Below are 24,261 nucleotides of genomic sequence, written 5' to 3'. Positions count from 1 at the left end.
TCTTATTGATTCATTCTTCAGATTATAGACATCTGAGTTGTTACCATTTTGGGCTTTTACAAATACTGATGCTGTGAATATCTATATAAAACTTGGGGTAGATATGCTTTCACTTCTCATGAGTAAATGCCTATGGATTTGCTGACTCATGCTAACTTCATATGTAACATTTCATAAGCTGTTTTACTACAAATGGTTGCATTGTTTTATGTTCCTACCAACAATTATTAATCTTTTTAAATAAGAAATATATGAGAAGCCTACATATATTAACTGCTACTTGCTATAAAGTTATCTATATTGAACTGACTCCACATTTGCACAGCAAAATACTGGCCCTGGTAAAAATTCAAGGTAGATTTCTGTTGGGTGGCCCCCTATCCATCTGCTATAATCAGACTTTCTAAGACAGCTCTGCTTTTTCTTTTTTTTATATTTATATTTTTATTTATTCATTTGAGAGCGACAGAGAGACAGAGAGAAAGAGACACAGAGAGAGAATGGGCATGCCAGGGCCTCCAACCACTGCAAATGAACTCCAAATGCATGCACCCCCCTGTGCATCTGGCTAACATGGGTCGTGGGGAATCGAGCCTGGAACTAGGTTCTTAGGCTTCACAGGCAAGCGCTTAACCGCTAAGCCATCTCTCCAGCCCCTGCTTTTTCTTTTTAAGATAATCTTAGCAACAGGAACATCCTAACTTCTGAACCTTATTAAATATCTTCTCAAAGCAGTTTCTGAGCCAGGGAAACTGAAAAGATAACACCAAGTTTACATTATTGTTGACACTGAAATAGTATTAGGAATTCAAAAGCTGTGGAGAAACAGGCATTATTGTCAAAAGAAGGTGCACATACCAGTATTTAAGGATCTGGCACGATGACCAACTTCCCCATGTCTTGCAATTAACTGCTTTGTGGCTGAGTACTGGTGATGTCACTCAAGATTTTGATTCAATTTTTCCTTCTCCTACCACAGCTATCCATCTTCATCTCTTACAATGTTTGGAAGTTGGGAAGAGTAACAGTAGAACACAATGCAAAATACTTCATAGTGAACAGAAGGTTTGTGAGAAATCATAAGTTTGTTTTTACTGAGTGAGAGAAGAGAGACAGATATAAGGAGACATTGACAAGTTTAAACTGCTATACTTTTGAACTATAGTTCTCAAAATAGATCATGATGATTACTTCAAAGAATATATCTGTTAGCCATAGCCTAGTCTGATTTGTTTACAGGTTTTAGTAATCATCAGTAGTATAGGTTAGGAAGCTTGAATAAGGCTTGGAGAGAAGTGAGGAGGGATTAAAGGAGACAGTAAACAGGCAAGTAGAGGGACAAAGTACAAGGAAGAGCCTGGAGGGCTGGAATGAGAGGAGGAAGAGGTCAGACATACAAAATTAAGGTGAGATCAGTCAATACTATATTTTATATTATATATAAAACTTACCTCTTGTTAGCTAACTAAAAGATGAGGTGTATGAGATAGAGAGACAGAGAGAGAGTGTGTGTGTGTGAGAAAGAAAGAATAGTTTGATGAGAAATACTCTGCTGGGATGGAGAAAGCTTTCTCTAAAAGAATGTTGCTGGTAAATCCTAGTGCAAGATATGGGGTACCCCTTCCACAGTGAGCTGTTGTTCAGGAAGACCTATGAAGCCCCCAAAACAATGCAGGCCAGCACCAAAATAACTGGTTACCTACCCGAACTAAATGGGAAGACTCTATTGATGAAGACACTACAGACTGTGATCACAGGACATTGAGAGATTAAGCTAAAACTGAGATGGAAGTCAGCTCCTTGCTGGCAAGCTCTCTAAAGTGCTGGAAAAGGCTATACCAGCTGCTCAGAGATAAGTCACCAACAATATGAACATGTGGGTCCTGCAAGCTACAAAATTAACCAGCCAGAAAAGATGTACCCACCAGTACAATAATGTCACATAGGTCCTAGGGGTAATCAACTGCTCTCTAATTGGATATGATGTCTGCTCAGTTGGGGAGGGGGAATCATGCCTAGTACTGAGAACCATGTTAGAACCTTAGGGCTTAGAAGGTCATAGAGAAACTTCTCTAAAAGGAGGAGTTATGTCTGTCAAAAAGTCTTCTAAAAATCTATGTTTACCCCCTTTGATCCATGCTGCTCTCACTCCTGGCTATAGAACCTGCTTTTTTGAGATGGTGATGAATACTAGAGAGACTTAAGACCCATCAGTAAGACAGGAAAATAAAGCCAACTACCTAGCACATGATGAGTCATCTCTATCACACCCACCAGGGCCCAGGAAACATTACAAAGGAGTGGCAGATTAAATATTAATGCTACTCTCATGACTAACCTGAGAACCTTCTCCAGGGGAATGGCATTAGGCACTAAGGAGACTCAAAACTCATCAAAGCAGAAAACTAAAGGCAGCCAAGAGCTCAACACTAAAGGATTCTTATAACATGCCCTCCAAGACTCATGGAACATTGTGGGCAGAGAGAGGTAGAAAGAATGTAAGAGCCACAGGGGTGGGAAAGTGTACTGTGAGGCACTGTCCTTCCTACAGGGACTGACTCTACAGTGATTACCAACAGATTATCTTGCTGAGGAAGGCCCTCATGGAATGGAAGCAGAGGAGAGAGAGACATAAGAGGACAGCCTGTGAGAATAGGACCAATCTGCAATATATTCATATATTAAAGTTCCCAATAAAAATTAATTTTTAAAACTTTTTTTTTTTTTTTTTTTTTTTTTTTAGTTTTCTGAGGTAGGGACTCACTGTGGTCCAGGCTGATCTAGAATTAACTATGTAGTCTCAGGGTAGCCTTGAACTCACAGCAATCCTCTTACCCCTGCCCCCTAAGTGCTGGAATTAAACGCATGCACCACCATGCCTGGCTTCATAACAAATATATTTATTAGAATTCATGTTTTGCCAAATGCTAAGAAAATCCTCACTCTCTCTTAATAGATTACTTGTACCACTAAAGCCAAAGGAATGAGAAAGATGAAATTGAGTATAGAATGGAAAGGAGTGGTACGGGGGAATTTTCAACATTTTATACAGTATAGCAGCTACCACTCAATTTCTATGTAAGCATGCTACCAAATCACAACAACAATAAAAAGCCCTTAACAATCATTAACACAACAATCTGAAAGAACTATTTTATTTAACCACTTGTTACATACTGAATCTCATGACTCTCTCCCACAATTCACATGTAGAAGCTCTAACCCTCCTGTGGCTAATTTAGAGTTAGGGCCTTTAAAGATGTAATTAATGTTAAAGGAGACCGTATGGGTGTGGGACTTAATAATCCAGTAGGACTGATGTTCTTTAAAAAGGGAGGAAGACATCCTAGCCTTCCCTCCTCTCTTCCTTCTCCTATAAAATGAAAAAACAAAAGCAAAAACAAAAACAAAACAAACAAAAAAACAGATTTCATGAGGACACAGTGAAAAGAAGTGATCTGTAATCCAAGGAGAGAGGCTTCACCAGAAACCAATCCTGCTGGCATCTGGTTCTTAAACTTCCAGCTTTTAGAATTATCAAACATAAATTTCTATTGTATCAGTCACCCAATTTGTGGTGTTTTGTTGTGGCAGTCTTAGTAGACTAATACACCATGTCATGATGATTTTTATCTAGTCTTCTATTTTGCCACCATATGATAGATTATAGTCATTGCTAATTTCTCAAGACTGATACCACAAAGACATGTCTGGCCCTTAAGTGTTGCTACTATCTATTTTTTTTAATCCAGTTGTGGTACCTGTTATATTAGTACTTAATGGTGTATTCTATAAATTATTTTGCAGGGTAAAAATCCCTACAAATCAACCCATTATGAGCTGTTACCATGAAGTGGTATGACTTCCCATGTCTTTACTTCATAGTCAGCCTTTCTATCTGTTCCACAGAAGCCTCTCCACTATCTTAGATGAGGGAAGATGCTAGGACCAAAGCAAGGCTACCCTAATGGAGAACAAAGATGGTGACAATGGTGACACTGGTGATAATAAAGGTAATGAGTACTGTAGTAGACAGCCTTAGGTCTCTCAGATGAACTTCCAGACCAAGCACTTATGGAGGAAGGGATATTTATTATTACAGATCCAAGGGATGTTCCATAATGGCAGAAGTTGGCCCCTTTTTAAAGGATTAAGCAGAAAGAGAAAAAAAGCCACAAGCCAAAATCCAAAAACCACACCACAAACATACACACTTCAGGAACTCCAGGCACTTTGCATATCTTTAGACTGGAATTCCAAGTCCATCACTACACTTTAAGGCCTGACCCTAAGATCTTCCCAGTGACACCTCCTCCAGCCAGGTGGCTGCAGATACAAACTACACATTAATAAAAATACTGAATATATTGGGTGCTATCTATTCAAACTACCACAAGTGTGGAGACAAGATCAGTGGGGACTGATCATGTACTTGTAAGGTACAAGTACCTTTAGCTAAAAGATTTATTGTACTCATTATCCTTTCTAATCTCAAAACAATATTTTCCCTATCGTTATGGGACCTAACCATGTTGAGAAAATGTCTTATGGCTACAGAACCAGAATTCAAACTTGGAGTTCAGGACTTGAATGTCTATCTCTAGTGTTACAATAGTCAATTAAACTCAAATTGTCTTACTGAACAGCTTTAAACAAATAGACAATCATAAAAAATCCTTAGAGGCTGGAGTGAGCTCAGCAGTTAAGGCACTTGCCCACAGGTCCTAATGACCTGGGTTCAATTCCTGAGTACTCATGTAAAGCCAGATGCACAAAGTGGCACATGCACCTGGAGTTTGTTTCCAGTGGGTGGATGTCCTGGTATACCCATTATCTATCTATCTATCTATCCCTCTTTCTCTCTCCCAGGTGTAGTAACACACACCTTTAATCCCAGCACTCAGGAAGCAGACATAGTAGGATCACTGTGAGTCTGGCCTGAGACTACTTAGTGAATTCCAGATCAGCCCAGGCTAGAGAGAGACGCTACCTCAAAAAAAATCATAGTAATAAATTTGAGGTATTTGTCTAATTTATTACTGAATTCAGTAAGTATGAAATCAGGTCTCACTATCAAATCTTCTCTAATCCTTTGTGCCATGGTCAAAGAGTTTCCTACAAATTGCACCTTACTCTTGGATTCCATTTGTTTTCCCATCTCACTCACCTTTTCACCTTTCCCACAAATCCACAGCAATAAATGCAACTTAATCTGTGAATACAAGTTTCCCCTTGGGAAAGCCATTGTTATATAGGAAGAGAGCTGTCTGGCCAAAAGTTCTCACAAAGGTGTTTTCAGAAAGAAGCTAAATTCCTTGAAGAATACCCTACCCCCAACCATTTTCCCAAGTAAATGATTTAATCCAGTAAGTGAAAAGTAGATTGATATATATTTATTAAGACTACAGACCAAAATAAATTTTAAAAATATAGTTTAAAAAATGACTCCAAACTAGCTTACTTGAATTGGATCTAAATCCAAGTTCTACCACCTGACCAGTCTGAATCTGGGGATAAGAATTAACTTCTTTGAACACCCGTTCCCTAATTTTCAAAATGAGTATTAAACCTTTCTTTCTTGCTTTCTTTTGCTGTTTTTTCAAGGTAGGATCTTGCTGTACTCAGGGTGACTTGGAATTCACTTTGTAGTCTCATACTGGCCTAGAACTCTTGGTAATATTACCTCTGCCTCCCAAGTGCTAGGATTAAATGTATGTGTCACCATGCCTGACTAAACAATTCTATTTTTATAAGAGTGTTGTAACAGATATAAACACACACACACACACTCCCTCCCTCCCTCCCTCCCTCCCTCCCTCCCTAGAACAGTATGTGAAAACAGTAAGTCCAATGTAAATGCTAGATGTTGACAGAACCTTATTTTCCATTAGCCCCTTGGAGGCAACCCTAAAAGGAAGCAAAATGCAGTCCCAACAACACCTGGCCTGTATCTCCACATGAAATAAGGCACATCTCTCCTCACTTAGGAAGAATAGCTCTCAGCTCTTCCTACTTTGTTTGGTGCAGACCATCACTCCCACCAGGTGCAGCAGGTACAGGCTGTGCTCAGGCCATGCCCTGCAGCACATGTTTGGTAAGCCAGAAAAGAAGAAAAAAAAATTTTTTTTTTGAGACAGACAGACAGAGAAAGAGGCAGAGAGAGAAAGAGAATGGATACACAAGGACGTCCAGCCACTGGAAATGAACTCCAGATGCATGTGCCACTTTGTGCATCTGGCTTATGTAGGTACTGGGGAATCAAGTCTTGAACCAGGGTCTCTAGGTTTCACAGGCAAGTGCTTAACCACTATGTCATCTTCCTAACCCAAGAAGAAAATTTTTATATAACCCTGAAAATGGGGTCTATGCATCAACTTTTTAGAGGAATTTGGACATATATAAATAACTCTGAGGAATAACTTAACCCTACTGAGAAACTATTAGTTTAATTCTGAATTGTTTTCTAAACAGCAATGTATGAATAAAAAATGTTCTTAAGAGCTGGGGATATGACTCAATGGTTGAGTACTTACGTTGTACATGTTAAGTCCTGTGTTCCAGTCTCAGCGTTGAAAATAAAATGTTATTGGTTGAAAAGACACCTAGCAGAACACAAAAGGTCTCTTTCCACTTTTCATGGCTCAGACAGAACTGAAGAACACCATCCCATGAAGTCAACTGTCCAGAGATCCACTCTAGGGAGGTTCTGTATTATTTAGAATTAGGCAGTGACTTGAGGGGGCTGTTGGTGAGGCAGCACTGTAGGCTAGTATAGTAAGAAACTATCCTTGTATGGATAACTTCAAGTACTCACCCTCTGCTTTATCCACTCACTCTTCCTTCCAAGCATGTGAGGGCCAGGCCTACATCTCTGGGCCCTCGTCTCCTAATATGTATCCAGTGCTTCTTGGCCTGTAAGCATCTGTCAGCAGCCCTGGAGCAGCTACGGAGCCAGTCACAGAAGCCAGTGGCAAGAGTTGTGGAGAACGATCTTACTTTCCTTTCTCTCAGGCAGGCTACCTCAGGGGCACATTCTATTTAGTCTTCTGGGGTCTCCATTGAGCCTGAGTGCCAGGTGCTCATAGCTCACACTCAATCACATACTTTCATTGGCAGCTTTCCCTTCTCTATGTCATTTCCTCTTTCCTTGACTGTGCTTTCTGGGGCCATCTCCTAAACAAACTACTTGCTGTCAAATCCCTGTTCTCTTACCTCTTAGAGATGACCTTGGCCTTAAAGACGTTGCCCTGGTTTTTTGAGTACTACACAGATGCTGAGAGCAGCAGAAGTTCTCCTTGAGAATGGATGAACGTGCCCTCTCTCTCTCTGGTGCCTTTCTTACAGTGAGGGTGCTCCTGGTGACAGCTAGAACACCTTTCCTGATGAACTCATCCATGCCCAGCAGGCACACATCTGACTCTGCACTCTGTGTGGGCTTTCTCCCTTTAAGCTCTTCTTCAGTTAAGGTGTAAGAGAGTTCTGCTCAACCAAGCTACCAGAAACAGATGTTTCTATTACTGCAAACATGGGCAGTTTTGAGATAGGCACACTGCTTATTGTGGTTTGCCTGACTTAGCACAACTTTAACAGTCCAAGGGAGACCACTGCATTCCATCCCAAGGTAAAATGAACCACCAAAAACTGTTTCATTTGTTAGAGAATTTCCTCTAACTCTGATGGGCATTTCCCACAGTATGGATGTGGAAACCTAATGATGTGAGTTTGAATTTTGGCCATGTCATCTTGGGTGAGCTAAATAACCTTTCTGAACCTTACTATAAAATGGGGACAACAAACACATCTGTGTCAGTGTTGTTGGAAGGGTTAGATAATGCCCAGATAATGAATGTAGCATATGGCAGAGAAAGAGTGTAATACTCATGTTCTGCTGATACTACTGCTGCTAACAAGTGAAATAACAACCTGCCCTGCAGTCCTTCCCAAGATCCTTGTAACAGTACAGGAGACATGTCCAAGCAGATTTCATCCTGTGATAGAGTTCTGCAGCCCTGGCAGAGTGCCATCAGTTCACTTCTGCTCCTAGTAGAATACACTAGTACAATAGTTGAAGGAAACTTCACAACCCACTCCAGAGTTTATAGTCTTATAAATACCTCCTCTATCTCCCTTGAAGACATATGTTTAGATGTGTTTTTAATGTATATTCTATAATCACAGTTCATATCAAAAAACTTAGCCAAAAGAACATGTCTAGAGATGAAAAGAATTGGATTTTCCTCCAAAATAAAAAAGAGTAACAGTAATGATAAAGGGGATGGATTGCTAGCTTATGACTTAAATGAGGCCTAAACTTTTATCTTTTTATTATTGTTTTTAGTTTACTAAGTAACAGTGATGTTAAAATAGTGAAACACGTTTAGGGAACATGTAAAATAATACTGTTCCTTATAAAAGAATATATAACTCTGAAGATAGACACCAGACGCATACAAACAACGGATGCCTTATGAAGAACTGAGCTAGAATTTACAGTGAAAAATCACACAGCCATTGCTTGATGACTTTTCTTGACATTTAAGTTACAATCACTTTCTAAAAACTATTGTTTCTTTTTCTTTCCTGTTCTTTTTTTTTTTTTTTTTGAGACAGGGTCTCATGTAGTCAAGGTTGGCCTCAAACTTGCTATGTGGCTGTATGACTTTGAACTTCTGACCCCCCTGCTTCTACTTCCCAAGACGTGGGATGATAGGCATGCCACATTCCATTTATGTGGTACTGGGGATTAAATCTAGAACTTCATGCATGCCAGGCAAGTACTCTACCAACTAGGTTAGAACCTCAGCCCTAAAACTATCTATTTTTTTGGTTTCTCGAGATAAGGTCTCACTCTAGCTCAGGCTGACCTGGAATTCACTATGAAGTCTCAGGGTGGCCTCAAACTCATGGTAGTCCTCCTACCTCTGCCTCCCAAGTGCTGGGATTAAAGGCGCATACCACCATGCCCGACTTAAAACTATCTTTTTATCATACAGTCATCACTTCTTTGCCCAAACCTCTTCACTTTATAAATGGTAACCTTAGTCCATTCTTCCCTATCACCCAGATCCTGATTTCCCCAGGTTCATCCTACCCTACTTTGTCAGACCCATTTTCTAGCACTCTTCCCATGAAACTAGACAGGCATGCACATAGATATACATGATCATTCTAAGAGGAAAGCTTAGTTCTTGAGCCTCATGGGGCCTTACTTACAGGTACTAGGTTTCATGATGTACCTGTCAAACATCATTTCCTACCATGTCCACATAGTCTGACTAGACAATGACCCTCTGGGCTTTACTGCTCCTACTCCTTTATTCGTAATATATAGCACCCTGTGGTATGATGTCCATATAATACCAATGACCAGTTTCCTACTCATCCTTCAACGCCTGCCAAACACCAACGCCTCTACCAAGGCTTGCATTATACACTACAGAGGAAGCAGCCCCATCTCTCTCCCATACCCCATGTTCATTTCCTGTAACTGTTCTATTCTGTGCACAGAAAGAGCACTGCTTTGTGAGAAGTATATTTAGGACAGGACTGATGCACTTTTGGAGAGGCTTACTGTGACTTTTCAAACATAACAGTTGCTCAATGATGATATACTGAATTTAGTTAGTACAACACACTCTCCATTAGGAGAGTCCTAGAAACCACTGACTCCAGGCACAGAGGCAAATCCCCATGACTACCCAAACAAGAGAAGCTTGGATTTCCAATAGGAAGTACAACATAATATGGTAAGAACTCATTCAGGAATTAGCATATGGTAAAGATTAACTAAGTCATGATTTTGCTGCAGTGTATTTGCCTTTTAATTGATTAAACATCAAAGAAAAATCAGAACAGGCAAGATAAAAATTTCTCAAAATGTTACCTAATTGATTCTTACTTCAGTATGAGTTAAAGCTTTAAATATGACACCTTTCAGTACAAAGAAAACACTTCTAATTATTAAATGAAGACTTTATAACCTTATGCAAGGTAAGGAATCAGTAGTGCAAATAGAAAAGCAAAGTTTCCCATTTTGCTTAAGTACCATTGACACTGCCATACTAAGAATGTGTCGATCAGGAATGGCACAGAAAGAACAACCTGGCTTGTAGATTAAAGCATGTCAATTATTTCATTACCAAATGTCAAACACAGAAAGTGCCTGAATGCTTTAGAAGTCTATCACATCATACCACATTTGGCCTACATATAATGGCATATAAATCACTTATCATTAAAGGCCTTTTTATATGGGTCAAGGTTGCTGGAGCTTGGTGTTTCGTATCTTACAGTTTAAAGAATGCTCTAAATTCTAGCTTTTTAACTTTTTAATCTACGGGGAAAGAAAACTAAAACTTCCTATAAAGTCAGATTAATGCGTGCTAATGCATGGAAGAAAGAAAAACTAAAACCTTCCCCCTACTATAAAAACAAAATAGTGTGGCCTCTGTTTCTTTTCTGATAAGAGTCTTAAATACCAAACAGTTAACTGCATAATAACATTTACTGGCAGCAAGGCAGCCTGCTTAGCAGATATATAAAGCAGGTAAAAGGAGAAAAAGTTAATTTCTTGGCTGAATGATTCCATCGGTAGCTATAGGGCAAACCTGAAAGTCTTTTAGTAAAGTAGCAGTTGATTCTTCTATCAATCTGTAGCACACATACTCTTCCAAGGAAAGCATTAAATATGAAAATCATATCCCGTTATCATCTGTTTCCAGCTTTCAGCCCAGTAAGCTTTTCTTAATGAATGCTGCAGCCTAAGGAACAAGCACGCTGTTGGCTTCTCTGAATAATGGAGTGATGGTACCATTTTTGCTTATTACAATATCGACTGGCTGAGGGGGTTTCACACATAGTCACAAGTGACTACTCTTGCCAGCATGCTCCAAGTTATTACAAGATGTTTTTAGACATTTCATCTAAAAGAGCTTTACTGCTTTTAGTGAAGAAAACATCTATGGTCTTGAACAGAATCATTTATATGGAGATAGGCGGAAGGATTAGAAGCCTGCATTACAGCAGATACATAGCAGAATTTATTTAAGTATTCCTTGCTGGTCTTTTTGTCTATTGCTTAGATATGCAATCTTTTTCCCCCCACCTTCTCTGTGAAAAGGTTCAAATGTAGAAAATTATATATACAAAGGAAAGAATCAAAAGGCCACATTTAGTTTGCTTTTCATTTAAAACCTTTCTCAATCTAAGAAAAATAGTCATAAAAACTGTTTACTAAAACACAATTTTACCTCCTAACAATATTTAGGGTCTTTTTTTTTTTGAGTCTTAAGCCCAAAGCTGCATTTTAGCAAATTTAATCAAATTAGATATTAAAACAATATTCTATAAGCAAAATTCCTTAAATAATCATCTAAGGTTTAATCAAAAATTTTGTATAAGATGATTTTATTTAAAATACTTTAACAAGAACATTCTAGTTGGAAAGAAGGGATTCAATGGAGGAGAGATTTGGGAGGGGGAAATGAGGGTAGTGGAAAGGGATTATGATCATGGTATATTGACTATATGTATGGAGGTTGTCAATATAAAGTTATAATTAAAAAAAGGAACTGGAAACTGTGGCTTATCATCATAAAATTATATTACCTTTTTTCTGTCTTCATCTTTCAGGTCACTTTTTATCCCCAGGCTATCTTTGAAGAGTAGCTGCATTTTAGCTGCATTCTCATAGTCAGTCTAAATATAAACAAAGTTTGACTCTGTCGTAAGTATGATTAAAGTAAACCCATCCAGAGGTTGCCAACTTTATGACATAAAAGGAACTGCGAAGTATAAAATAAAAGCTAATTCTGTCAAAACATTCACCTTACCTTAGAAAATAGGCAACTTCACAAATAACACATATCAAAAGGTGTGTTCTATAAAATGTTATATGCATTTTAAACAAAACAAGGCTCACTGGATGTTTAATTATTTTTTACCCCCCACCACACAGAGCAAAAGAGCTTGACACTTTATCATTAAAGGATCATGAAAATCCAGTTGACTATAAAAGTTAAATGTCAGATAGCATCTCTTTTCCAAGTTTTGTCCTCAAAAAAGGGGGGGAAATCAGTCTTATGTTTTTTTTTTTAATCTATATGACATATGTAATGTCATTGTCCTAAATGTCACAGCAATTTAGTATATTAATTACTAGATCATAAACTTAAATAATTTTCATTTTCTTGAAATAAGAATACACTGTACAGGCATCAGTACATTAATCAAGTTTGCTATGGTACTAATAACTATATCAAGATGTCTGCATTATTACCATAATGAAAATGATTCAATCATAAGATGACTTTTTCTTAAATGCAGGACATGAAAATGTACTTTAATACTCAAAGCCTTAAAAAAAAGTTACTGATTGCAGCATATTGCAAATAAGTATCAGAACAGTTTCTAAATTAGGCAGTTATACATATAATTAGAAATACAGCTATGAGATAACTGAATTAAAAAGCTGTTTCCTCAGTTCTCAATCTGAACATGAACCAAGACTGAGTTTTGTTTTTACACACAGAAAATTCACAGGCAATAATAAACTGAGTATTTGTCTCAAAATATTTTAAAAGGAAATTTCCTGATTTTGTCCACTCTAGCAGATGTTATTAACATAAAAGAGGGCAGCAACGATCTAAATAAATATCCAGTTCAAGTTTTATAAGATTAATAAAAATAAAGATGACAAACTAAGAAACAACAAAGAAATAAGACACTTATCAAAATACAATGTGTACCTCTCTCCTTTCAATTTAAAGATATTTAATTTTAAAGATATTTTTAGCCAGGTGTGGTAGCGCATGCCTTTAATCCTAGCACTCCAGAGGCAGAGGTAGGAGGATCGCCTTGAGTTCAAAGCTACCCTGAAAATACATAATGATTCCAGGTCAGCCTGGGATATGGTGGGACCCTACCTTGAAAAGCAAACAACAACAAATTACTTATTTAGACATGTTGAGGGGGGGGGGGGCACACCAGGGCTTTTAACCTCTGAAAATGGACTCTAGATACATGTTCCACTTATTGTGGCTGGCTTTACATGGTTTCTAGGAACCTGAACCCTGGGCTGGCAGGCTTTGCAGGCAAGTGCCTTTAACTACTGAGCCATTTCCCCAGCCTAAGATATTTAATCCTTAAGTCCAAAAGCTCTGTCTTTGTCAGGCATAGCTGACAGTTATCAAGGTAAAGTATCTTTAAAAAAGGAGGAGATGAATTACAATACAGATGTATAAAATGATAACATAAACAGATACATTTTTCCAATGATTACAATATTTTCTTTTCTTAATATCAGTGGGTACTGTACCTGTTCTAGTTACTAGGGGATTGTTTTGAAGTCATTCTTTCCAAAGACAATACTTTCTTATGGAAACATGAGAGCTGTATTCAGTTCATTATGCTGAAGCAAGATGACAGTGATAACTGCATGAGGGTTTCCTAAAGAACACTAAGGAAAGTATCTATAAGAGCCTCACTTGGACTGTTCTCAAGACAGCTGAAAATTTACTGAGCTTTATAGTATTCCTGCTAAATGACGGATGCAAAGATAAACCGTATGATGTATTTTGAAATCAGAGTAGTACTACAGGTAGATAATGAATACACACTATAAGTTTGCATCCCCTAAAAGGAATAATCACCACCTAAAATACTGTTTTCTTGCTATTTATTCTTATATATCCATCATATCTACCTCCCGAAGGTTGGACAGCAGGAGTTTTCAACTGTAGGTCATGGGGCTTCCTTCTTCCACCTTCTAACTAACTTTATTTAAGCAAAGGATTTTGCTACTTTCAAGAGTTTGTTTAAGGATTGGGCATGCTTGTGCATACCTATAATTACACAAGGCAGAGGCAGAAGCAGAAAGATGGTTAAGTTCAAGAATAGCCTGGGCTATACAAGGAGACTTTGTTTTAAAAAGTTAAAAAAAAAAAAGTCTATTTCTAAAATACTATATAGCCCAATCTTCTCAAGACTTTCTTTACTAAAAATGTCTGATGCAACATCAGAGTACATGCCCTTATTTGATCTTCATCTCCAATAGTCTTTCACATTTCATTTCTAATTTCTTCTCCAGTTAGGCCACATATATTTCGTCTATTTCCATACAACATCAGCACGTAGATACAGCCCTTCTCTCATGTAGACCCCTTTAGTCTATGTTTCTTTCCTGACATGTTGTCTAGACATTTCAGGGACCAAACACTTCATAACTTAGTAGTATTGCTATTCCAGAGTTGCTCTAAAAGTAATCCCCTCATCCTCTGTTCCAACCTGGGAAATCTGTTTTATTAAATAACATTGAGTTAACCCAACTGGTAAAGTTATTTTGCATTGTACTGCTTCATGATACTGGGTTTATGCTGTCCATCTGAACTTAAAAGAACTTTTCCATTCACTTTCTCACTAAGTACAAGCAATTTTGGTGGAATCACTGAAATCTGTTGGCAATGAGCTGGGACCACAGGAAGGGGAGATATGAGTTCTTGCAGATGTTTTGAGTCTCTGGAATATCTCTGTGTCCACAACACATCCCATTTTCCAGTATGCTTCCTTCTTCTGTATTCTCACTTTCACTCCAGTTTCCTTTCCTAACAGTATTCCCCTACTGCCTGTCCCTCTCCTACCCACACACACACAAGGCTTCTTTTTCCTTGGTTTCTGGGATTGCACAGCTAATTCTCAGTAAAAGACTAAGGGAATGGCTGGGCTGAAAAAAAATGTTTAGATGCTGGTCTTGCCTAAGGAAACAGCTACTCTTGCCTCCAAATGTTGTAGAAATGAGCACAGCAAGTAGCATAAATTATTCAATTTGATTCTCAGGTGACTAGAGTAGATATGATTATTCAGTCTTTTGTTTTCTACTCTCCTTTTTTTCCCATATGTGCTTCCATGTGGTGGAATCTCACCAAAAGATAGGGAAGAACGTTATTCATTCAATTGATACATATCAACTAGCAAGGCATTTTGGTTGATTAAAAGAAGGGATTTATTATAGATTTATGAAGCCTTATTGTCCACTTTTAGAATATATAACCTAATGACAGAAAGGTACAGCATATGGTATTATCAATGCTAAATTTGTTCTCACATAGGTAGTTACGGCCCATAAAGAGTAGGTTTAAAAGTATGGAAGAATTAGCTTTCAGTCAAGGGGAGTCTTAACACTTTCTAACTGCCTCGTGTAAGTCATATTCTGGATCAAACACTGAGAGCACTAAAATAGTAAGACAAGAAGACCCTGGTGAAGTAGAAAAACCAACAAAGAGAATAACATGAAAGAGGTTCAAGATAATTGTGACACAGATCTAAGGTAGGACAGGGAAAGAAAGGCTTCTAGTTGAAGGAGGTAAAGTGACATGTTGAAGAAAATGCAAACTGTTCAGGAGGTTTCAAGTACTGTGGATACATGTGAGTGTATATGAGTATATGTAAAAGATAGGAAGAGTGCAGATATGCAGACTAATATAAACAAACAGTGGGAAATACAGAAGTGGAAGAGGTAGAGGATGTGCAGGAGAAAAAGGTGAAGGCTGGGGACAGGGAGGAAGATAGAAACAGGGAAGTGAAGAGAGAGGAACAGAAAGGAAGAGATGTATGTGTAGAATTGCAGCATGTGAGATGAGGTTTATAGGCTGAGGATAGGGATGGTGTACATGTAGAGATAAGCATCTGGGGCTGGCTCTGAGAAACCTGAGCCACCACTGCAAGCTGAAAAAAAGACAACCAGGTGACTCTTACACAGGTAGGGATGCTCCCTAAATGGCCTAATATGCTGGTCCCATTCCTGGCATTGCTCCAATAAGGAAGGCTGTACAGATGTTGGCAATACTCTATGCATGTTCCTGGGACTTTTCTGAGTTCTAGCATGTTCCAGTATTAGAGTGTCTATGCCTGGGGCTCATCAGAACCCAGGGAGGCTACAGGAGTAGCCTTGTCTACAGAAGCAAGGCTACCTACCACAGGCAATTTTGCCCCATCAGTTCTCAATCCCTGCCACTCTAGGGGCACTGTAGAAAATCATGAACTGACTGACCAACTTGGCTGAAAAGCTCAGCTATTAAAATATTTTAAAATATTTTAGCATTACCTGCTTTATATATAAACAGACCTGAATTTCAATAAATGTGAAATCTACTTAGCATAATTTATGCAACATCTCAACTACTCCAAAATGACTTCATCTTATTCCACTTTCTTGAATTCTACCAATATGAAGTTCATGTACATTCACTGTACTCTATGCAAGGAAAAGTGTGGCATTTTAGGATGTGTGGATAATACACTGTGAACACCTTTCTCTTCAGATCTACCCAAGATCAATCAGCATTTGAGGTAAAGTTCTAGTACCCAGGTAAGAAAACATTAAGAGAGGGCAAGTGGTTCTATAACCTAAGGCCACCACAGGACACTGGCACAAAAGGAAGCCACAGAACAACACAAAAAAGAGGAAACTACTCTGTATTATGGAAGAAAGTCAGCGAAAGGAAGATAAAACAGAAAATCACTTGACAGCCTCTACCATAATAGGCAAGGCTCACCAAAGGATCCCAAAATCAGCAGAAAGAAGGCCAAGGAAGAACAGATATCCCAGTAACACTCAACCATCATTACTAATTTACAAGGAGGATGAAAAGGTACCTTAAAATAGAGACCTCTAAAGATAACCATCTTAACCAGTAGTTTAACATAAGCCTCACTCAGTTAGGACCATTTGATATCAAGGCTCTCCCCAGTGGAATGCCAAGAAGCTTAACTCAGCTGCAAGTGTTAGTGAAAATTAGCTAAAAATAGCAGTACTCAATATTGCAAGCCACATTGTAATGACTCAGCAGCTATGTGTGACTGGTAAAGACTGCATCCAGTAGCATCAGCATAGACATATTTCCATCAGTGCAAAAAGTTTTACCAGGCAATGCTAGTCTAAACCACATTTCCAGTTTATAGGAAATAACCAGGGAATTCTGGATCAGCAAACAATGACTCAAATTCCAAATGGTCAGCAATTGGCCTGCCTTCTTCAAAATAGCCAAGGTCATAGAAAATAAAAGATGAAAGAAGTTGATATTAGATTAAAAGACACCTTAAACATTACAATAACAAAGTAGAAACCAAATACTATACTGGACTCGTGGTCAGGAAATACAAGATACTTCTTAGGGAAAATAGGAAAATTTGAATATGAGCTGAATATGAAAATGATATGGATTCACTGTGCTTGAAGGTATGATAATGTAAGTATGATTGTACATGAGACTTCCCTTGCACTCAAGAGCTCAGGAGGCAAGTGTCATGATACATATGGCAGACTTTGACAACTCAGGAATAAAAAAAAAAAACAAAAACAATGCATGCCCACACAAAGCAAATACAGCAAAAATATTTAAAACTGTTTCAATTTTTAAAGAAATGAGAGTGTCTTTATATATATATTTATTTATTTGAGAGAGAAAAAAAAGAGACAGAGAGTATTGGTATATCAGGACCTCCTGCCACTGCAAACAAACTCCAGATTCATGGGCCACTTTGTCCATCTGGCTTTATGTGGTTACTAGGGAATCAAACCCAGGCCATCAAGCTTTGCAAGCAAGCACCTTTAAAAGCTTAGCCACCACTTCAGCTCGTAACTATTGCAATTAAATGTAAAATTATGTGTTTTGTATAATAATTCTTTTGAATTTTTTGTATATTTTGAAGTTTTGTAATAAAATCAGGCTAGGGAAAAAATGGTTATAGCAAAAGGAGAAAACACTGAGAATTGCTTCTATAACTAGTGGTCTCTTGGGTGAAAGTGGTCAACCACCATAAGCCAGTGCAAATAGCAAGGAAGAAGCCCTGTTTCTTGCTCTCCTCCAAGGCACAAATTGTGGAGTAGGCAACCCCACATTAGAAGGAAGTAAAGATGCCTCAAACAGCAGTTACTTTCTATTGTGTAGCCTAGGCACACCAAAGTGAACTTCCAGGGCTATTTCTACCCCTCACTGCTCCCTACCCTCAATGAACTGCTTGACATGAAGAGATGATCCCAGATCATCAAAAATTAATTAATTAATTAATTAAAGGACTATAGTTGAAATCAGGAAGAAGCTTCTAAATGAAACCCTGATGCTGCTCAAATTTAACAATTCCACAAATAACCATGGGTCAGATCCTGTACTCAGTAGTGGCTGGGTCTTGTCTATGTTACAGATATTCAATTAACTACGCAACTACACAGTAAAAATATCAGAAAATGTAATTTCAAGTCCTATGATCAAAACTGGCCACATGAAAATCCACAAAGAAGGTTAATACCTATCCCTATGTACAAACAAGTAACATTAGTGACTACTACGGATATGGAAAAGATTTATGAAACACAGGGGCTGGCAGCAAAGTCATAGATAAGGTGAATAAAGTGCTTGCCTTGAAAGCATTAGGACCTAAGTTTGATTCCCCAGTACCCATGGAAGAATGCTGGGCATAGTGGCATACACTGGTAATCCCAGCCCTAGAGAGGTAGAGACAGGAAAATTCCCTGAAGCTCACGGGCTGGCTAGCCACTTTATCTCAACTGATGAGCTTCAAGCCAATGAAATACTCTATGTCAAAAAGGTGGATGAATTTCCTGAGGATAACAGCAAGGTTGTCCTCCTGCCTCTATACGCACGTGCATGCCTATGCACGTGCACCTGCCCATATATATATTCACATATATGCATTCACATACACAACAAACACAGACATATGCCAAAAAAAAAAAAAAAAGACACAGTATAAAACAGAAATGTCACCTTCAGTTCTTGAAGCTTCTCTGTATTTATGGTAAAGTGTCCAATATGAGTATCGATATGGTCAAATTGCTTTAAATATTCTTGGTTTCGAATACGAGCCTTCTTTTCAGATTCACATAGTTCCTGCAGATATTTCTTTAGTTTTGTATATTTCAGCTTAACTCTGCAAAAATAAAAACCAACAGATCTTTAAACAATGTAGTTTGACTGCAACAAACCTAGTAAAAGAACAATTTTCCTTTTTTTGGCTGGGAGGGGAGACTTCAAACCACTTTGTTTGTAAAAACTGCCTAAAAAGTGCCAAGATTTCTAGATACAAGCCACAGCAGAGGGGTATCTGGGCAGGCAGGGAGGGTAGAGGGGTCTACAGTGGGCAAATAACAACCCTAGCCAGTGCCTACCTGCTCATGCATATTCACTGACACCTGGATTCTAGTTCTGGGCCTCTAGATAAATGTAGTGTGGCAAGTTGAACCAGGTGTCCCCTATAAACTCATGAGTTCTGAATCTTTGAACCCTAGCTGGCAGCAATTTGGGAGGTGGAGCATTGCTAGGGGTAACCCTTGAGGTTTACTAGCCCCTAGCTTGCCAGTGGTAGTTGCTCATTCTCCGGCTGCTGCTTCTACCTGACATAGCAGTGGTAATGTCCAGCTTCTGCTCATGCTGTATTTTCCCGTAAGGAAGCTTCCACTTCAAAATGTAAGCCAAAATAAACAACCTCTTCCCATCAGCTGCTTTTGGCTGGGTTCTTTGTGCCAGTAACTAGAAGGTTACATATAAGGCCTTCCTCTTCCCTTAAGTTTATGACCAGTAAGGTATTATACAGCAAGGCTCTGATGCATGTTTCTAATCGTGTGTACAGTCTCACCCCCACATCAACTTTGCCTGGATCTACCTTCTTATCACCCTCACTCCCTATCCCCCTATTCACAATTCTCACACTTACACCAGAGGTTTGTGTTTTATCAGGCACTATAAGTCAACCCCTAGCAGTAATAGCTGATAAGCTGAAATACCAGAGTTAGCATTTATAGAGAATACATGGGCTGGGAAGCAAGGTTCAGAAAGGTCTGGGGGCTTCAGGCCAGGTACTTGAGATGGTGGAGGAAGGCTAGGAGGAACAAGCCCCAATTTACTTCAGGCCCCCACCAGAAATGAAACCCTATGGAAGATTTTCCCTGCCCTTTCCAGTCCCACCTTAGCACTCACTGAGCCCTAATGACACAAACACTTCTCCATGCATACTGCCTGTCTCTATACCTCTACTTGGCACTGTAAAGGCTTCTCTCAGGCCTGACTCTTCTGGAAGTAGAACACTGGATCAGAAGTCCATAGCTACTCCTACCCAGTGTTGCCATCAGCAGCAAGAGGAATTACTAGAAGGTATGTCCTTCACTTCCCCAAGCCACAGTGTCTTTAGCCTTAGAGTGGAGCTGAGTAGCCAAAAGAACACTTTTCTTTAACAAAACTGTTAATGAGACAATAGAAGCTATTTTACTCAAAGTATGAAACCCATAGGACATAATACACACAAATTTTTAGAGAAAGTAAATTAATTTGGCATCACTGAGGTACTGTATTGGTTATAGTATAGCATAATGCAAAAAAAATTTCATTTCTTGGGCTGGAGGGATGGCTTAGTGGTTAAGGCGCTTGCCTGCAAAGTCAAAGGAACCAAGTTCAATTCCCCATGACCCATGTAAGCCAGATGCACAACAGGATGCATGCATCTGGAGTTTGCATGCAGTGGTTGGAGGCCCTGGCACACCCATTCTCTCTCTCTCTTGAAAATAAATAAAAATTTTAAAAATTTTCATTTCTCACTCATGTGACACAAATTGCAAATTAAATGCTATCATAGCTAGAAATTTTCAGTATGAATATTGGAGGTAATGCATACATCTGGTTTAAAGATGAATTTAGGCTTCAATAAAAAAGAAATTTAAATATTAAAGCCAGGTGTGGTGGTACCCACCTTTAATCCCAGCACAGAGGTAGGAGGACTGCCATGAGTTCCAGGCCACCTTGAGATTACATAGTGAATTGCCGATCAGCCTGGGCTAGAGTGAAACCCTACCTCGAGAAAGAAAGAGAAAAAAATTATAAATTATAAAGCCTATTTTTTTTGTTGTTTTTTTGAGGTAGGGTCTCACTCTAGCCCAGGCTGACCTGGAATTTACTATGGAGTCTCAGGGTGGCCTTGAACTCATGGCAATCCTCCTACCTCTGCCTCCCAAGTACTGGGATTAAAGGCATGTGCCACCACACCCGGCTTATAAATCCTATTCTTAATATTACAGTAAGTAGCCTAAAATAATATATATATTCTCCACTGCTCATAATAGTTTAGTCATTTTCATATATCCAGGAACACATGGGAAACCATGTAACTCTGCTCACAACAGGTTGTTGAAAGATCTGCTATAGTAATTACATGCCTGGATCATTACAGAAACTGAATATATTTAAATTATAACCAAAAACAGACTATGCTGTGTCTTATTTTAAGATATTTTTTAAAAAGCATATTCCTGAAATAACACAGAAACCAAGAGATAAAAATAAAATAATGGTCATTAACAGTGACTATATAAAATTATAACATTTACTTCAAATTATTATACATTGGGAATATAAGAATGGTAAAAACATTCTAACTACAAAATTTATAATATTATTAGTAGGGACTTATTTTTTAAATATATTTTATTATTTATTTATTTGACAGAGAAAGAGGGAGAGAAAGATAGATAAAGAGAGAGAGAGAGAGAGATTGGGCACGCCAGGGCCTCCAGCCACTGCAAACCAACTCCAGACATTTGCGCCCCCTTGTGCATCTGGCTTACATGGGTCCTGGGGAATCGAACCTGGGTCCTTTGGTTTTGCAGGCAAACGCCTTAACTGCTAAGCCATCCCTCCAGCCCGGGACTGATTTTTAATTATATATTTGGGTGTGTATGTGTTGAGGGGCAGAGCACATATGTGCCCACACATATGCTGTTTTACATATGGCTTTACATAGGTGCTGGGGATTTAAACTTGGGCTAACAGTCTTTGAAAACGAGCACCTTTAAACTGCTCAGCCGCCGGGCGTGGTGGCGCACGCCTTTAATCCCAGCATTCGGGAGGCAGAGATAGGAGGATTGCCATGAGTTCGAGGCCACCCTGAGACTCCATAGTGAATTCTGGGTCAGCCTGGGCTAGAATGAGACCGTATCTCGAAAAAAACCGAAATAAATAAATAAATAAAAATAAAAATATTAAAAAAAAAACTGCTCAGCCATCTCCCCAGTCCTAGTAGGGATTAAATTTTAATTAACATATACAAACTGACTTGAAAATTTTCATCACTGTTATCTCTTACCTGCATTTCTCAGACTTATTGTATTCATAAAGTTTATGTTCCAGGTCTAATCTCTTCTTTTCACTACAAAACAAAAAGAAAACATTTCATAAATCATTATATTGATACATAAAAAGCTGATAAATCTGGACCATGATGTCCTTCAAAGTCACACCTTTGTAAGAATGCTTTTTCAGTCTCTTCAAGAAACAGAAAATACCAGAAGTAATTGAAACAAAGACACAAAAATACTAATCACCAATGAAGTTTAAAAAAAAAAAAAACAAACAGGGATGAAAAGATTGCTCAGTGGTTACGGTGCTGGTCTGCAAAGCCTAATGACCTGGATTTGATTCCCCAGTGCCCAAAGCCAAATGCCCAAAGTGGCACATGAATCGGGAGTTTATTTGCAGTAGCTGGAGGTCTTGGTATGCCCATTTTCTCTTTCTCTCTCTTCTCCTCTCTGTGTCTCTTCTATCTTTCTCTCTGCTTGCAAGTAAATAGATTTAAAAAAACACCAATATGAAGCAAAATACAAAATTTGGGTGGAGAGATGGCCCAGCAGTTAAGGTGCTTGTATGCAAAGCCCAGTGGTCCAGATTCGATTCCCCACTACCCATGTAAAGCCAGACATTACTCTAGGCCCAGAGTGTAACATGATGAACAAGTCAACTAAGTACCATGTCTTGGTAACATTCTAGGGAGGAGAGCTAATAGTTAACAAAATACATCTATGATATAAAATATAGCCAGTTTTGAATGAGTTGGTGGCATTAGAATGGTGCTTCTATGCACAGTTTCCATAAATCTACTTTGGAATGAAGATCGGTGGCTTACTCAGTTCACAATCACTCCAAACTGAGCAGAGCAAGTGGCTGAGTCAGGAACAGGCCTCAGGAATGCAGACCCAGCCTCAAACTTGATAGAGATCAGGTCTCCTAAAATTAGACAGCAAATCTAAGGCAGATTTTTTTAATAACTTTATAATGTCACCATTATCTGCCAGCTACTCCTAATAAAGACATACTATGGTGTTCAAATGAATGCTGGAGAGAAAGCCTGGGTAGCAAAGATGGCAATGGCAGCCAGAATATTTTCCTCTAGCCAGAATGGGGGCTATAGGGAAAGCTGAACAGGAAGGTACTCAATTTTAAGATGAGACCTTGGCAAGTTCAACCACAGAAGGTCCCATCCAACCTCCATCTAAATTTTGCCTTCAACCTCACCTAACAAGGGTCAAATTGCTATTTTAACATTAACTAAAGGCCTTAAAGGGTAAAATAACTTAATATCTGAGAAAAGAATACTGAAAAAAAAAAATCTGTGACACAAAGATAAGGACCATAGCAGAGGATGGTCTTTCAAAGGACAGAGGCTGGCCCCATGTTCCCATGTTGAGTTCTTAATTATTTATATATTACCTTAAACATTGGGTTGCTCTTTTTTTTTTTTTTGAGGCAAGCCTAACAAACTGTTTTTTTGTTTTTTTGTTTGTTTGTTTTTAATGCAAGAGAGTGAGAATGAGAGACAGAATTGGCACAAGAGGGCCTTCAGCCACTGTAATCGAAACCCAAATGCATGTGCCTCTTAGTGCACATGTGTGACCTTGCACACTTGTGTCATCTTGGCTTACATTGGACCTTTTCAGCAGCACATGGAACATTCTCTAAAATAGACCATATATTAGGACACAAAGCAAATCTTAACAAATAGAGGAAAACTGAAATAATTCCTTGCACTCTATTTGATCACAATGGGATAAAACTACAAATTAATAGCAAGAAAACCATACAGTATACAAAAAATCATGGTAACTAAATAATAAACTACTAAATGATGAATGGGTCAATGAAGAAATCAAGAAGGAAATAAAAAAAATTCATAGAGTCAAATGATAATGAGAACACAACATACCAAAATCTCTGGGACACAATGAAGGCAGTCGTAATAGGGAAATTTATAGTTTTAAGTGCCTACATTAAGAAGTTAGAAAGGTCTCAAGTAAACAAGTTAATGCTTCACCTTAGGGCCTTGGAAAAAGAAGAACAAGATAAACTGAAAATCAGTAGACAGGAAGAAATAATAAAGATTAGGGCAGAAATTGATGAAATAGAAACCAAAGAAATAATCCAAAGA

At 38.5% G+C, this 24,261-nt stretch overlaps 1 protein-coding gene across 3 annotated transcripts in view; it reads right to left on the bottom strand.

Moving 5' to 3' along the window:
* Kiz (kizuna centrosomal protein) overlaps window positions 1–24,261 on the bottom strand; it is a 125,934-nt gene that overhangs the window by 96,358 nt on the left and 5,315 nt on the right. Inside the window, exons 2-4 of one of the 3 annotated variants that reach the window (XM_045156476.1) lie at window positions 22,147–22,209; window positions 18,783–18,945; window positions 11,608–11,697 (exon numbers count right to left, since the gene is read on the bottom strand). In XM_045156476.1, coding sequence (XP_045012411.1) covers window positions 11,608–11,697; window positions 18,783–18,945; window positions 22,147–22,209 — 316 coding nt within the window. Of the gene's footprint in view, window positions 1–11,607; window positions 11,698–18,782; window positions 18,946–20,757; window positions 20,794–22,146; window positions 22,210–24,261 lie in introns of those variants that run through there. The other 2 variants (XM_045156478.1, XM_045156477.1) reach the window with 2 other exon arrangements.

This window comes from Jaculus jaculus, chromosome 8 (genome assembly GCF_020740685.1).
Source record: "Jaculus jaculus isolate mJacJac1 chromosome 8, mJacJac1.mat.Y.cur, whole genome shotgun sequence".
NCBI lineage: Eukaryota > Metazoa > Chordata > Mammalia > Rodentia > Dipodidae > Jaculus > Jaculus jaculus.
Note: the sequence above shows the minus strand (reverse complement) of the source record. Positions and strands in the feature narration are given on the sequence as shown.